We start from the raw sequence: 16,399 nt of genomic DNA, 5'->3' as shown, positions 1-16,399 counted from the left end.
AAACTGATGGTCGAGGCAAGCCTTTAACATGTGACAGTCTCCCGGGAATGAAGTTCTGTGATTGACTAGTAATGTCTGCCCTGGGCAGGGGAACAGAGTGTAGTTGTTATGTGTGCAAATAGTTGCTGCATGTGCCATTCAGCTCGACCTCTGAAGCTAAGTAGTCTAACTTCTTCCTCAATCCAGAAACAGCCTCTGATACAGATGTTAGTGAATAAGATACATAAGGCCACAGTATCAGGAAAAAGCAGACCAGAGAAATTGTGGAGAGTGGATTCTAACTCTGAATCTGTCATGAATTTGTGTTCTCTGATCACAAATAGATCACGTCTCCCCAGGCCTCCTCCGTCCATCCCGTGAGGTCAAATTCCCATCAACTACACACCCTTACGCATGGTCTTGCATCACCATGGGCGGTACAGGGGTGGGGAGGGGGGCAGAGGGGAACAAACAGGGGGAGGCGCTGGAGCAGACTTCCACCAGTTCCTGGCATCTGCCTGGCAAAGACCTACTGTTGTTGGCGCTGTTCCTCTGGGCTTGGGGCTTCCACTTCTCCTCCACGACAGCAGGGGGCGATCGGGACTGGTTGGAGGCGATGTTGTTTTCGTTGTCCGCTGTGGGCACAAAGGGGACAGTGTATTTCCCTGAAGTGCCAGAGGCCTGTCCACTAACAGGGAGAGAACGAGAGCATGCAAGTGAAGGCGAGCCTGGTCTCTGGGACGCAGGCCTGGGTTCAAATCCTGGCTCCTTAGACAACTATCTGATGCCTGCAAAGCATCATTTTCATCACTTGGAAGAATGAAGATAATCCCACAATTGCTGGAAGGACTAATAAGAGATAATATAGGGAAAGAGCAGTGGGCACACTGCCCAGCATGGAGTAAGCACTCGGGGAATGGGAAGCGCTGTGTTCTGAGTCTGGATGGGAGGCCCCCCCAACACCCACAAGCACAAAGTTCTAACTGAGACTGCGGAGGGGGTGCCATTATACCCCAAGAGGCAGAAAGCATCTCACACGCTTGCTTCTTTGAAGTGTCTTTTTCTCTTTTTAGTGTATTTACTAGAAACTTAATTAGATGAACACAACAAAATCAGAGCCCTAGATGACATAAAGTATGTAATTCTCAACCCCCTCGTTACATGCAGAAGGTGGAAACTAAAGGGCACACGTAGCAAAGGATCTGCTTGGGATCACACGGAAAGCCAGCAGCAGAGCTGGGACGCACAGCCCAGGTCCTCTGGTACCGAGGTACGCCCTCCATGAATTTCCCTAATTTTTGTTAACATGTACATATACATTGGTGTTCAGTTTTAAGTAACGGGCACACACCATACTCTTCTATGCACGGTTACTTCTTGACATTTTTGTAGAACTGTTTCTGAGTAGAAATCATCTTGAGTTACATATTTGCCATCAGAAATGACCACACAATCTTTTACTGCACCATACTTTACCAATTGTTAACTACACCCCAGGTCCTGAGTTTCAGGGCTGTGCCATTTCCAGTACTACTATTCTGCTATGAACCTATTTGCCCAATATTCTAATACTGTTTTTCTGTGCTCTTTTATTGTTGTGGGTGTACTTCCTTGAGACATCATCTGACAGGTAGAATTCACAACCTGAGGCTTTTAGTGGGTCAGTGGCCTCTGTTCAGCATTGCCAGACATTGTTCTTCCGTTCTTCTCAATTTAAGGCATCAGACCATAGAGGTCAAGGCCAGAATTTTCATACCTAGAAAAGAGACTTCTCCAACTTCTACATATTCACAGTCAGCCAGCTAGAAGACTCTGGGATGGGCATTCAAGGAATATTTTGCAGCCACTAGAAAGGTGGCTGTGTACCCTGGAGAAACATGTGGAAATGCATAAGATAATGAAAAGCACACTCTAATCAGAACTTCATATGTATTTTTAGAGATATGTACTTAAAACTCACAAGTCAAAGAATGAACAGATTTATGCATCAAAATCTGGGGGGAGGGGACTTTTACTTCTGCCCATTAAGGATGACCTACCATAGGAACTGCTCTCCAGGTGCAAACAACTACTGATCATGACACAACTGCTTTCAAACAGGCAACCTGGGGTGTGAGCCCAGAAAAAGCAAATGTGGTGAGCTCTCTGACTGCCCTGCTTACTGCCTGTTTTCACGCTGCTGCATACAGGGGCAGGGAATTTAACAAGCACAGTGATCACCTTTAAGAGATAGAGATCAAAACTCAGGCAGAGACAGCTAGAATTTACAGGGGAAAGTACTAAGGCAGAAGAAGTGTCAGAAAGAGAGAGCTCTGGAGATTGTGCTCTCTCTCAATCTGGAGATTGTAGGGGGTTCTCTGGAGTCTTTGATGAAACTGATCTCCCTATTGCTGTTTACACGCTAAGTTGTGTCTGACTCTTTTGTGACCCCATGGACTGTAGCCTGCCAGGCTTTTCTGTCCATGGGATTTCCCCGGCAAGAATACTGGAGTGGGTGGCAATTTCCTTCTCCAGGGTATCCTCCTGACCAGGGATCAAACCTGCATCTCCTGCACTGACAGGTGAATTCTTTCCCACTGAGCCACCTGGGAAGCCCAATACATAGGACCAAATTCCACAGGAACGGGGGAAGAATCACTAAAATGCAATAGGATGATAATTCCTAGGGCTACCCCATAGGGGAAGTCACCTGCGTTCCCTCAACTAGAATGGAGAGACCAACCTCAATGCATGAGAAATTGGACAATCCCCTTGTGTGCATACGTATATGCTAAGCCACTTCAGTCAGCTCCTCTGTCCATGGGATTCTCCAAGCAAGAATACTGGAGTGCGTTGCCATGCCCTCCTCCAGGGGATCTTCCCGACCCAGGGATTGAACCCATGTCTCCTACGCCTCCTGCATCAGCAGGCGGCTTCTTTACCATTAGTGTCACCTGAGAAGCCCTGGACAGCCCCTTTATTATGCAGCTAAATTAGCCATAAGCGCTGCCCTAGACCTGCCCTAGTACATTTTAAGAACAAGCCTCAAATGTGTTAAAGTGACTCCAGTTAACAAACTGTAAGCCAAGTGTAATAGTCTCTAAAAAATAAAAAAACTAGCACCTAACAATATGAAATTCACAATGTCATTCATCTAATCAGTACCGGACATTCAAAATAGTAGACAAATATGACCTATAACCAGAAAAAAAACAACTAATCAACAGACACAGACCTAGGAAGGACAGAGATGATATATTCAGCCAATAAGAATCTTACAGCAGCAGTTGTAGACATCATAAATATGCTCAAGATATGAAGGGAACATGAATATCATAAGGAGAGAAATGGGAGATGTAAAAAAGAGCAAACTAAACTCAAGTAGAACTTTTAAATATAAAAATAAGTGGTATAGGAAAAATACACTGTATGGGATAAAAACTAATTGGATGCCACAGAAGAAAAAAAAATCAGTGAAGTTGGAGACAGAGCAAAAAAAAATATCCAATGAAAACCAGACTGGGTAAAAGCTTGTAAATAAATAAAGGGAGTATGGACAATATTAAGCAGTTTAACGCACATATAATTGGAGTCCCAGAAACAGGGGGTGAGGCAGAAAAAATATTTGAAGAAACGGCCAGAATTTTTTCAAATTAGATGAAAACCATAAAACCAAGTTCTAAAAGCTCAACTAACTCAAAGAAAACACCACCAAGGCACAGTGTCATAATAAAATAGTTGAAAACCAATGAAAGGAACAGTGAGAGAAGAGGAAAAATTAAGTACAGGTGAACAAAAATAAGAATAACAACAGACCCAGCAGGCAACAGAACAAAGTTAAAGGAGAAGGTCAATCTAAAACTCTAAGGGAAAAAAATAAATAAGTAAATAAAACTCTAAGGGCTGCCCTAGATGAATGGATAAAGAAGACATCATAATGTAGTTGATATAAACTATATTTATACAATGGGATATTACTCAGCTATAAAAAAGAATGAGGGACTTCTGTGGTCCAATAGCTAAGACTCCATGCTCCCGATGGAGGGAGCCCAAGTTCAATCCCTGCTCAGGGAACTAGATCCCACATGCCTCAACTTTAGACCCTGTACAGCCAAATAAATAAATGAACATTAAAAAGATGAAATAATGCCATTTGCAGCAACACGGAAGGCCCTAGAGATGATCATACTAAGTGAAGTAAGCCAGACAATGACAAGTACCATATGATGTCACTTACATGTGGAATCAAAAAAAAAAAAAAAAAAAGGATACAAATAAACATATATACAAAACAGAAATAGACCCATGACAGATAAAACAAACTTATGGTTACCAAATGGAAAAAGGAAGGAGGGATAAATTATGAGTCTGAGATTAACATATACACATTAATATATGTAAAGGAGATAAACAACAAGATACTATCTTTCACAAATGGAAATAAATAAAGGAAAAAAAATCAGACCTGCAACTATAAGAAATGCTAAAGGAAGTTCTTTAGGTATTAAAAAAAAAATGATACCAAATAAAAATCTGGATCTACAGAAAGAAAAGAAGAGTACTGGGAACTGTATATATATGAACATAAAAGATGTTTTCCCTCATTTTTAATCTCTTTAACAAGGTAACTGACTGCTCTACGGAAAATAGTAACAATGAATTGTGATAATTACATGTAGTAATAAACTGTATGGCAACAATAATAGAAAGATGAGGAAAATGATATGGAAGATTTTGTTGAAAGTTTTTCACACAATATACAAAGGGGGCTAATAGCCTTTGAAAGTAGACTTAATAAATTAGAAATGTATAGTGTAAAACTGAAATAAATCATTAAAAACACCCAAAGAATTACAGTTAATAAATTCATTGTAGAGATAAAAATGGAATCATAAAAAATTCTCAGTCCAAAATAAGGCAAAAAAATTAGAGAAAAAGGAAGAAAGTACAAATGAAACAGTAAACAAATAGGAAAATGGTAGATTTAAACCCAGTAATATTGAAATCACATTAAATGCAAATGATATGATCTCCACATTCCAAATAAAAGTTAGAGAATGTCATACTTAAAAAAAAAACAACCCAAGAATCCAATCTATGCTATCTATAAGAAATCTATTTAAATATAAAGACATGGGTAAATTGAAAGTAAAAGGTTAAATAAAGGTATACTCCACAAAGAGGAATGAAGAGAAGGCAGGAGATGCATGTGGCAGTACTACAGAAAAAACAGACCTCAGAACAAGAAATATGACCAGGGGTAACGAGACCTTTATCATGATAAAGAAGTCAGATCAACAAGAATACATAATGATCCTATGTTGTGTGCAAGTGATAATAGAGCATCAAAATTACAAGAAGCAAAAGCTGAGAGAACTGAATGAGAAACAGACAAACCAAACCCACAACTGGAAATGTCAAACTGTCTCCTCTCAGTAACTGTTCCTCTCATGAGAAAAGAAAAAGATTGAATACAAATGAGCAGGGAGCGGACAACATCAAGCAGTCCAATGTACATACAACTGGAATCCCAGAGAAAGGAGGCAGAATAGAAAAATACTGAAATCAACTAAAGTATAGTATCTGACCATAACTGAATTAAATTAGAAATCAATAACAAAAAGATATTTGGAATATTTCAACTATTCAAACATTAAACATCACACTTGTAAGTAACTCAGAGGTCAAAGAAATATTAGGGAGGTCAGAAAATGCTTTGAACTAAATACTAAAACATACAGATCTCAGATTTCAAAATTTGTGGATACATCTAAATGAATGTTATTTATAACATTAAAAGTTTTATTAGAAAAGAATAAAGGTTTAAAATCAGTGTCACAAAGCTTTAACACTAAGAGATCTAAAGACTAAGTTTAAAGAGTAAGTTAAGCCTAACATAAACAGAAGAAAATAATACAGGTAAAAGCAGAAATGAACGAAACAGAAAATGGATAAACACAATAGAAATCAAACTAATAAAAGTTAATTCTTGGTAGAAATCAGTAAAATTGATAACCCTCTAATAAGAAAGATTAAAAAAGCAAAAGAGAGGAATGCAAATTACTAGTAGTAGGAATAAAAGAAGGGGACATCACTATAGATGCTACACATTATTAAAGGGATTAATGGGGACAAGAATATGGGGACTTCCCTGGTAGTCCAGTTGTTAAGAATCACCTTCTAATGCAGGGGACACAGGTTTGATCCCTGGTCGGAGAAATAAGATCCCACATGCAATGCCAGGTAACTAAGCCCAAGCACTGCACCTAGAGAAGCCCCGCATGCTGTAAGTACTGAGCTCTAGCACTCCGGAGACTACACACAACTAGAGAGTCCACGGGCTGCAACTAAGACCTGACGCAGCCACATAAATAAATATTTTAAAAATGATTATGAACAACGTCATGCCAATAAATTCAACCATTTAAGTGAGGCCAAAAAAAAAAAACCCCTAAAAATATAAAGTATCTAAGTTCACGTCAGAAGAAATAGGCAACCTGAATCTTTTAAGTTCTATAATTATTAAGAAATTCAGATCATAGCTCACATAATTTCCCACAAAGAAAAACTCCCACATGAGTTGACTGCAACGTTTGACCAAATATTTAAGGACGGAATAATAATACAGATTCCAAACAAATTCTCCCAAGAATCAGAGGAGGAAAGAGCATTTCCCAATTCATTTTACAAGGCTGTCATTATCTCGATCCAAAACTAAAGAAAAAATTATAAGAAAAGAAAATCCAGGGACTTCCCTAGTGGTCCAGTGGCTAAGACTCCACACACCCAGTGCAGGGGGACCCCAGGTTCGATCTCTGGTCAAGGAACTAGATTCTACTTGGGGCAACTAAGAGTTTGCACGCCTCAACTACAAAATCCTGCTGGAAGATCCTCTTGCTTCAACTAAGACCAGGCACTGCCAAATAAGTACATAAATAAATATTCTTTTTTTAAAAAGAAAGAAACTACAGACCAACATCCCTCAACATATACACAAAATGCTTAACAAAATATTAGCAAATTAAATATAGCAATATATAAAAGCTGTAACACATCATGGGAGTTCCCTGGTGGTCCAGAAGTTAGGACTCAGAACTTTCACTGCTGTGCCCCGGGTTCAATTGCTGGTTTGGGAACTAACATCCCACAAGCGATGTGGGATAAAATAAAAAATAAAAATAAAAGCACATCATGAATAAGCAAGTTAATTCCAGAAATGGGATAGTTAATAAAAGAAAACCAATCAGTGTAATTTCCTATACTAAGAGGGGAAAAAAAATAAGAAAAATCATTTTATCTCCATAGATAAAATGCACTTTAAATGTGATAAAATCCAATACCCACCCATGATACAAAATCTCAGCAAGCTAGGAGAAAGAAACTTTTTCAACTCGATAAAGGACATCTAAAAAAAACCCCTTGACTGATCTGATAGAAATAAAAAGGATTATTTATAAGGAAATACTATGAACAGTAGTATTCTAACCAATTAGACAACCTGGATGAAATAAACAAGTTCCTAGAAAACATAAACTATGAAATTTTATTTAAGCAGCAGAAAATCTGGATATATCTATACAAAAACTGAATTAGTAATCAAAGTACAGACCATAAAAAAGAAAAGCAAAGGAAAGCCTAGGCTCAGATGACCTCATTGATGAATTTTATCATATGTTAAAGAACTTTTCACAGATTCTTCTGAAAACAGGAGGGAACACTTCTCAATTTATTCTATGAGGCAGGTATTATTCTGATACTAAATCCAGACTAATAAGTCACAAGAAAATAAACTATAGTCCACTATGCCTTTTGAATATAGATACAAACATCCTCAATAAAGTACAGCTAACCAAATCCAACAACACATACGACAGGTTATATCCTATGACCAAGCAGCATTTATTCCAAGAATACAGGTTGGTTCAACATACAAAAACCAATACTATATTAATAGAATAAAGGACAAAAACTCCCTGATCATTTTAATTGATGCTGAAAAATTAAATGACAAAATTCAAAACTCTTTCATGATAAAAACACTCAACAAACTAGGAATTGAAGGGAATTTTCAACCTGATAAAGGGCATCTATGAAAAACCCATTGCTAACATTATAGTTAATGGTTAAACATTAAAAATTTTCCTCTTAAGATCAGGAACAAGGTAAAGATGAACACTTTATCCCTTTTATTCAATATGCATGAGAGGTTCCAGTCAGGGCAATTAGAAAAAAAGAAAGAAAAACAAAAAGAAAGGGCATCCAGATGAACAGAAGAAGTAAAATTATCTCTATTTATAGATTACAGACTACATCATTGTGTGTATAGAAAATCCTACGGAGAACACAGATACACACACAACTATTAGACCTTGTAAATAAGTTCAGCAAGATTTCAAGATACAAGATCAACATATTAAAGAAATTATACTTCTGTACGTTAGCAATGAACACTCCAAAAATTAAAGTAAGGAAATAATTCCATTTACAATAGCTTCTAAAAGAGTTAAAATTCTTAGGAATAAATTCTAAAATAAGTATAAGACTGCACACTTAAAACTAAGAATATGTTTGAAAAATTCAAAGAAGGCTTAAATAAATGAAAAGGCATTCCATTTTCATAGATTAGAAGACAATATTGTTAAAATGGCAATATTCCCTAAATTGATCCAGATTCAACCCAATCCCTATCAAAAGTCCCGCTGTCTTTTTTTCCAGGTATTGACAAGTTGATCCTTAAGTTTATGCAGAAGAGCCAAACCCTCTTGAAAACGAACAAAGCTGGAGAGTTTAGACTTCCTGGTTTCAAAGCTATTATAAAGCCATGGTAATCCAGACAGTGTGGTACTGGCACAAAAATAAACATACAGACCAATGAAACAGAATTTAAAATTCAAAAATAAACCCTCAAATTTTCAGTCAACTGATTTTTGACAAGGGTGCCAGGACAAAGAAACAGGGAAACAAATAGTCTTTTCAAAAAATTGCGTTGGGACAACTGGATACCCACATGCAAAAGAATGAAGTTTGACCCCTACCTCACACCACATACAAAAATTAACACAAAATGGAATATGGGCCTAAATCTAAGAGCTAAAACTGGAAAACTCTTACAAGAAAACAGGAGTTAAGTCTTTGTGACCCTCGACCAGGCAATGATTTCTTACACATGACATCAAAAGCACAAACAATGAAAAAAAGTCTTCATCAAAAATGTTTGTGCTTCAAAGGACAGCATCAGGAAAGTGAAAAGACAGCCTACAGAATGGGAGAAGATATTTGTAAATCATCTATCTATAGAGGCCTCATGTCTCTAGAGATAAAAAGATCTCTTACAACTCAGTAATAAACCCCCCCCCCCCCAAAACACCCAATTAAAAAATGGGCAAAGGATTTGAACCAACATTTCTCCAAAGGAGATACTTAAATGGCCAATAAGCATATAAAAAAATGTTAAACATCATTTGTCATCAGGAATACACAGAAAAGGAAAGATACACCCATCTGAAAGCAAAGTTATAAGAATAGCAAGGAGAGATAAGAAAGCCTTCTTCAGCAATCAATGCAAAGAAATAGAGGAAAACAACAGAATGGGAAAGATCAGAGATCTCTTCAAGAAAATTAGAGATACCAAGGAAACAATTTATGCAAAGATGGGCTCAATAAAGGACAAATGGTATGGACCTAACGGAAGCAGAAGATACCAAGAAGAGGTGGCAACAATACACAGAAGAACTATACAAAAAAGATCTTCATGACCCAGATAACCAAGATGGTGTGATCACTGACCCAGAGCCAGATATCCTAGAGTGCAAAGTCAAGTGAGCCTTAGGAAGCATCACTACAAACAGAGCTAGTGGAGGTGATGGAATTCCAGTTGAGCTATTTCAAATCCTAAAACATGATGTTGTTAAACTGCTGCACTCTATACGCCAACAAATTTGGAAATCTCAGCAGTGGCCACAGGACTGGAAAAGGTCAGTTTTCATTGCAATCCCAAAGAAAGGCCATGCCAAAGAATGTTCAAACTATCGCACAGTTGCACTCATCTCACATGCTAGCAAAGTAATGCTCAAAATTCTCCAAGCTAGGCTTCAACAGTATGTGAACTGAGAACTTCCAGATGTTCAAGTTGGATTTAGAAAAGGCAGAGGAACCGGAGATCAAATTTCCAACACCTGTTGGATCACAGAAAAAGAAAGAGAATTCCAAAAAACATCTACTTCTGCTTCATTCACTACGCTAAAGTCTTTAGCTGTGTGAATCACAACAAACTGTGGAAAATTCTTAAACAGATGGAATACCAGACCACCTTACCTTCCTCCTGAGAAATCTGTATGCAGGTCAAGAAGCCAACAGTTAGAACAGGACATGAAACAACGAACCGGTTTCAAATTGGGAAAGGAGTATGTCAAGGATGTATTTTGTCACCCTGCTTATTTAACTTGTATGCAGAGTGTGTCATGTGAAATGCTGGGCTGAATGAAGCACAAACTGGAATCAAGATTGCAGGGAGAAATATCAATAACCTCGGATATGCAGATGATATCACCCTTATGGCAGAAAGTGAAGAGGAACTAAAGAGCCTCTTCATGAAGGTAAAAGAGGAGAGTGAAAAAGCTGGCTTAAAACTCAACATTCAAAAAACTAAGATCATGGCATCTGGTCCCATGACTTCAAGGCAAATAGATGGGGAAACAATGGAAACAGTGACAGACTTTATTTTCTTGGGCTCCAAAATCATGGCAGATGCTAACTGCAGCCATGAAATTAAAAGATGCTTGCTCCTTGGAAGAAAAGCTATGACAAACCTAGACAGCATATTAAAAAGTAGAGACATTACTTTGCCACCAAAGATCCCTATAGTCAAAGCTATAATTTTCCCAGCAGTCATGTATGAATGTGAGAGTGGGACCATAAAGAAGGTTGAGCACCAAAGAATTGGTGCTTTTGAACTGTGGTGTTAGAGAAGACTCTTGAGAGTCTTCTGGACTGCAAGGAGCTCAAACTAGTCAATCCTAAAGAAAAGCAATCCAGAATATTCGTTGGAAGGTCTAGAATGAAAGTGGAAGCTTCAATTCATTGGAAGTTCCAATACTCTGGCCACCTGATGTGAAGAGCCTACTCATTAGAAAAGACCCAATGCTGGGAAGGATTGAAGACAGGAAGAGGAGAAGACGACAAAGGATGAGATGTTGGATGGCATCACCGATTCAATGCACATGAGTTTGAACAAGCTCCGGGAGATGGTGAATGGCAGGGAAGCCTGGTGTGCTGCAGTCCGTGGAGTTGCAAAGAGTCAGACACGAATGAGCAACTGAACAACAACAATAACACAGAGATTAAAATAACAATGAGGTATCAGTTAATGTATGTGTGTGTTAAGTTGCTTCAGTCATGTCTGACTCTTTGTGTGACCCTATGGATTGTAGCCCGCCAGGATCCTGTCTACGGGATTCTCCAGGCAAGAATACTGGAATGGGTTGCCATGCCCTCCTCCAGGGGATCTTCTCAACCCAGGGACTGAACCCACATCTCCTTTGGCTCCTGCACGGCAGGCAGATTCTTTACGACTGAGACACTGGGGAAACCTCTTACTTGATGTAGCAGTCCCCAAGTTTTTTGGCACCAGGGATCAGTTTCATAGAAGACAATTTTTCCATGGACTGGGGCGGGGGCATGGTTTCAGGATGATTCAAGCACACTGCATTTACTGTGCGCTTTATTTCTCTTATTATTATTACATATATCAGCTCCACCTCAGATCACCAGGCATGAGATGCTAGAGGTTGGGGAACCCTGACTTAATGCATTAGAATGGCTATAACCAGTCAGATGATAAGCGTTATCAAGGATGTGGAGAAGTTGAACCCCTCATACACTGTTGGTGGGAATGTGAAAATGGTGCAGACACTTTAGTAAACAGGGGAAGCTCTTCAAAAGGTTAACTGCAGGCTGACTCTATGACCCAGAATTTCCACTCCTAGGTAACTACATACTAGTTAGAAACATGTCTACACGGGGACTTGCACTTGGACATTCACAGCAACTTCATTCGTAATAGCTCCAAACTGGAGATAGCCTAAGAGTCCATCAGTTGGGAGAACGGGTAAACAAATTGCGGTATATCCAGACAGTAAAATACTACTCAGAAATTAAAAGACTAGTATCATAGAATATGAATGAGTCTCAAAAGTATGCTAAATGAAAGAAGTCAGACACCCAAGTCAGACACGAGGCTAAATATACAATCTATTTATACAAACTGCAGGCTTCCCAAATGGCACTAGTAGAAAGAACTTGTCTGCCAATGTAGAAGACTCAGGAGACACGGGTTCAATCCTTGGGTCAGAAAGGTTCCCCTGGAAGAGGAAATGGCAACCCACTCCAGTATTCTTGCTTGGAGAACCCCATGGACACAGGAGCCTGGTAGGCTACAGTCTATAGGGTCCGACAGAGTCGGACATGACTGAAGCAACTTAGCATGAACGCATACACACAAAATTCCAGAAACTATAAGAAAAGAAAGCAGACAGTGACTGCCAGTATGGGGGTCTGGGAAAGGGACTTTTTGGGTCAATGGTAACATTATACATTGTGCTTATGATGGTGGTTAAATGACTAAACATTTATCAAGACCTATCAAACAGAACTCTTAAAACTGGTGAATCTTATTTATGTAAATTATAAATAAATATGATTTTAAAATAGACTGAAAAGAAACCATTAAAAGAGGAACAGTGGTGAGCTTTGAGTAGTAAGATTATGGTTGCAGGGTGTTTCCCTCATTCTCTGCCTTTATGCAAGCCTTGGAATCAGGATTACTCAACCTCAAATTTGATAACGATGTCTAGCATGGTTGATAAAAAAAATAAAACCTTTTTTTCTCCTTATCTCACAGATAATGCTGCTGAATGGGTGAGGCGCTCAGTAAATGCTCTGTGAATGGTCTGATTTATAGCTTGAGCTGGAAACAAGGTTTATTTAGTGTGGCTATTCCCATGTATCACAGATACACATGTTCACACATGAACAGACAGACACGTCTGCAAAGGACTGGACGCAAAGCTGGAATAAAGAATGTCTCCCAGGGAGGGATCAGTTGCAGGAAGGAGAAAGCAGTTGTTTCCAGCAGTGGATGGAAAAGGAGAAACTTGTATTATTTGGTCTTATTTTAGAACGTGCCACAGTCCTCAATATTTTACATGCATCATCTCCAGAACCATCACCCAGGCTGTGGAGAATGGTGATGAACCCACTTTACAGATGAGAAGACTGACACCCAGAAAGGTGATTAGGTAATCCCTCAAAGGGACTAGAAGTTCAGTGTGGCCATTCCCACATCCTACCACTCTGAGGTGCCAATGTGTTTGCCTCCTAGGAAAGTCCCCAGGCCTCACTTAGCTGAAAAGAAGCTAGAAGGGATGACCTCCGAGAGGCTTCCCCCATCCCTAATCCTCCACCTCAACCACCCTGCTGGAAAGGGCACCTGGCTGTTGAGTTCATGAGAGGGTCAGAATTGTAGTCTGATTCAGTGGTTGCAGAGCCTTGGGCAAGTTACTTAGTCATTTTATTTTATATTTCACACATTTTATGAAAAGAACAAAAAAATAAACAACATAGAAATAGCACAGTAAAATGAACTGCATAATGTACACTTCTAAACACAAACAAGCAATATAGCATTACAACTTGGAAAAAATTTAAAAATCAGAGCATCTCCCCTACTGATAGCAGTTGAGGGAATGACCTATTACATTCTGGAGGCAAAACATTATGGGAACAGCTTATGTTTATTAAATATGGCAATCATTATTTAAATCATTAACTGTTGGACAGGGCTAACAATTTTCTTATTGATAAACTGTGCTTCTTTTTTTTTTTCTGCAGTGCTGAGTGGCATGGGGGATTGTAGTTCCCAAACTGGGGATCAAACCTGCGTCCCCCAAAGTGGAAGTGTGGATTCTTAACCACTGGGCTGCTAGGCAAGTCCCTGATAAATATTCTTTGACTGACGCTTTTCTGCCCACAATATGTGCTTCCATTTTCTATAAAGGATAGCTAATTCAAGCACTTAACTCAGAGGAATTTCTGAGGATCCAATGAGCTAATATGTAAGAACTCAAATGATGTTAGGTATTACTTTTTACGAGCCATGCAACTCTGGGCCAGCAATTACATTTTCTGAGCCTCAGTTTCCTCATCTGTATAATGGGGATGATAATGCCAGCCAGCTTATTGAGGAGCCTTGATGCTATAACCAGGCCCGACACACAGTAATTTCTCACTAAGTGATAGCTACCTTCAGTATCACTGCTGCCAAAACCCGCTCCTAAACTGTCACCAGGGACCAGGCAGGTTTTCGTACCGCACAGAAAGGAAGTTTATTAGCGGGAATTACTTTGTGCCATTCAGCAGCTTCTTAATGAGATTGGTGTTATTCGAGGTTGATCCCCCTTATCAGCGGCCCTGTGAACTGCGCAGATCATGACGCTTAATTTCTCTCTATGGAGTCAATCCTTTAATCCTGACTCAGCCTGGCTGGGCTTCAGCCTGGCTTTGCACTGGATTGCCGGCGAGGCATTCTCTGTTGGCACTGAACCAGAACAAAGCAGCCCAAAGCTCTTCTCGGGGAAAACAAGTTGGGATGCCTGGGGGTGGCGGGCCCCCACAGGCGCATCCTTGATTTGCATGTTAATGGCCCCCGCCCAACTGCCTGAGGGTCAGAGAAGCAGGGGCACCCAGACTCTTCCCTAATGAGAGCTCAGCTTCCAGAGGTGGCGGGCTCCCCACGTGGCTCAGCGGTAAAGAATCCGCCGGCAGTGGAAGAGATGCAAGAGACGCAGGTTCAATCCCTGATTAGGGACGATTCCCTGGAGGACGTAGTGGCAGCCTGCTCACGGACAGAGGAGCCTAGTGGGCTATAACCCAAAGGGTCACAAAGGGTCAGACAGGACTGAGCGACTACGCACATTCCAGGGGTTGCAGGGGGGCAGAGGGCCTGGGGGGGGGCGGGTGAGCAGGGGCTGGGTCATGCGGGTCTCGGGCCCAAGGGACCCAAGTGTTGTGCTCAGGCAGGGGTCCCCAGCAACCTTCCAATTTTGGCCACTGGTTCCCCAGGGTCAAGTCTAAACGCTCCGAAGGCCCTCCCTGCTGCGGGATGGCTGATGGCAAAGGCAAGCTGGAGGTGAGAGGTGGAGATGGAAGCTTGGTGGGAAGAGGGCAGCTGAGATCTGTGAGCCCTTGTTTCAGAGGTGGAGACGCAGAGAGGAGGACAAGGTTCCCTGCTCGGTATGTGGTATGGAGACCCATGGGTCAGAGAGGACTGGAACTCACATGTCATGGAAGCCAATCCTGCTTTGCACTGATTTAATGAGTACATTAGAAACAAATAATCTCCCCTCTCCACCTAAAATCATATGAATTGGTACCTAGTGTATAGCAGGCACCCAACAGATATATGCTGAGTAAGTGAACCAATGAAGAGAGGTCACACTAACAGAACAGTACCTGTCTAAGGAACATCTAGCCCCGTAACACTGTGCTACTCAGGCCCAACCTGGAAGATGATACGAAAGATTTATAAACCTAAGAGAGATGAGCGTGCGTGGTAAGTCGCGTCAGTCGTGTCCGACTCTTTGTGACCCTACAGGCTGTGGCCCACTAGACTCCTCCATCCACAGGGATTTTCCAGGCAAGAATACTGGAGTGCGTTGCCATGCCTTCCTCCAAGGGATCTTCCCGACCCAGGGATCGAACTTGCGTCTCCTCCGTCTCCTGAATTGGGGGTTTTTTACACTAGCAGGCTCTTTTCCCACTTTCCCACTTAGGGAAGCCCTAAGAGACAGACAATAACTAACAATAACAGTAACAGGAGAAATAACAGCAGCTTAACAAACACTGCATCTCTACCTCCTATCTTTCTCCTGGTCAGCTTCTATGTGGCCTGTCCTGAACTACCAAGTGCTTTTCTCACATTACCTCCAGTGCCTCCAGAGGGTTACCCTGAAGGAGGGGCGGTGGGGTCAGCGAGCTGCTTCCCTCCGCGGAGTGTCAGGCTGCCCCTGGGCAGGGCTCTGGGCGTGCTTCCCAGAATCCCCCTGCAACTGGAGCATCTGTGTCTCATTTGTGGTCTAAAGGGGGTAAAGAAAGAAGGGTGCCCTTCTCTCTGCCCGCCAGTCAGAGGAAGAGGACTCTGAGACCCAGGGGAGGATGGAGACACAGGAAGGAAGGAGTCTGGGTCCCTGAGTGGCCATGTGGAAGGTCATCTGCATCAGGCTGTGCTATGGCTGAGATGTTAAGTGGTTATGTCAAACCACCGAGCATTTGGGATTTACCTGCTACGGCGAATAGTGTCTCCCTACCTACATAAAAAAACCAGTGCTACTATGATAAAAACCTAAAATCGGAGGCTGGATGGTCTAGTGAGGGAGCTGACACTCTG

At 40.8% G+C, this 16,399-nt stretch overlaps 1 protein-coding gene across 13 annotated transcripts in view; it reads right to left on the bottom strand.

The window, feature by feature from the left end:
• The window catches only part of ZNF618 (zinc finger protein 618), a 198,373-nt gene that overhangs the window by 7,978 nt on the left and 173,996 nt on the right, over nt 1-16,399 (bottom strand). For all 13 annotated transcript variants that reach the window (XM_065946757.1, XM_065946755.1, XM_065946758.1 and 10 more), the window contains one exon: nt 513-614. In XM_065946757.1, the coding sequence (XP_065802829.1) occupies nt 513-614 (102 nt within the window). The remainder of the gene's footprint in view (nt 1-512; nt 615-16,399) is intronic.

This window comes from Muntiacus reevesi, chromosome 10, assembly GCF_963930625.1.
Source record: "Muntiacus reevesi chromosome 10, mMunRee1.1, whole genome shotgun sequence".
NCBI lineage: Eukaryota > Metazoa > Chordata > Mammalia > Artiodactyla > Cervidae > Muntiacus > Muntiacus reevesi.
Note: the sequence above shows the minus strand (reverse complement) of the source record. Positions and strands in the feature narration are given on the sequence as shown.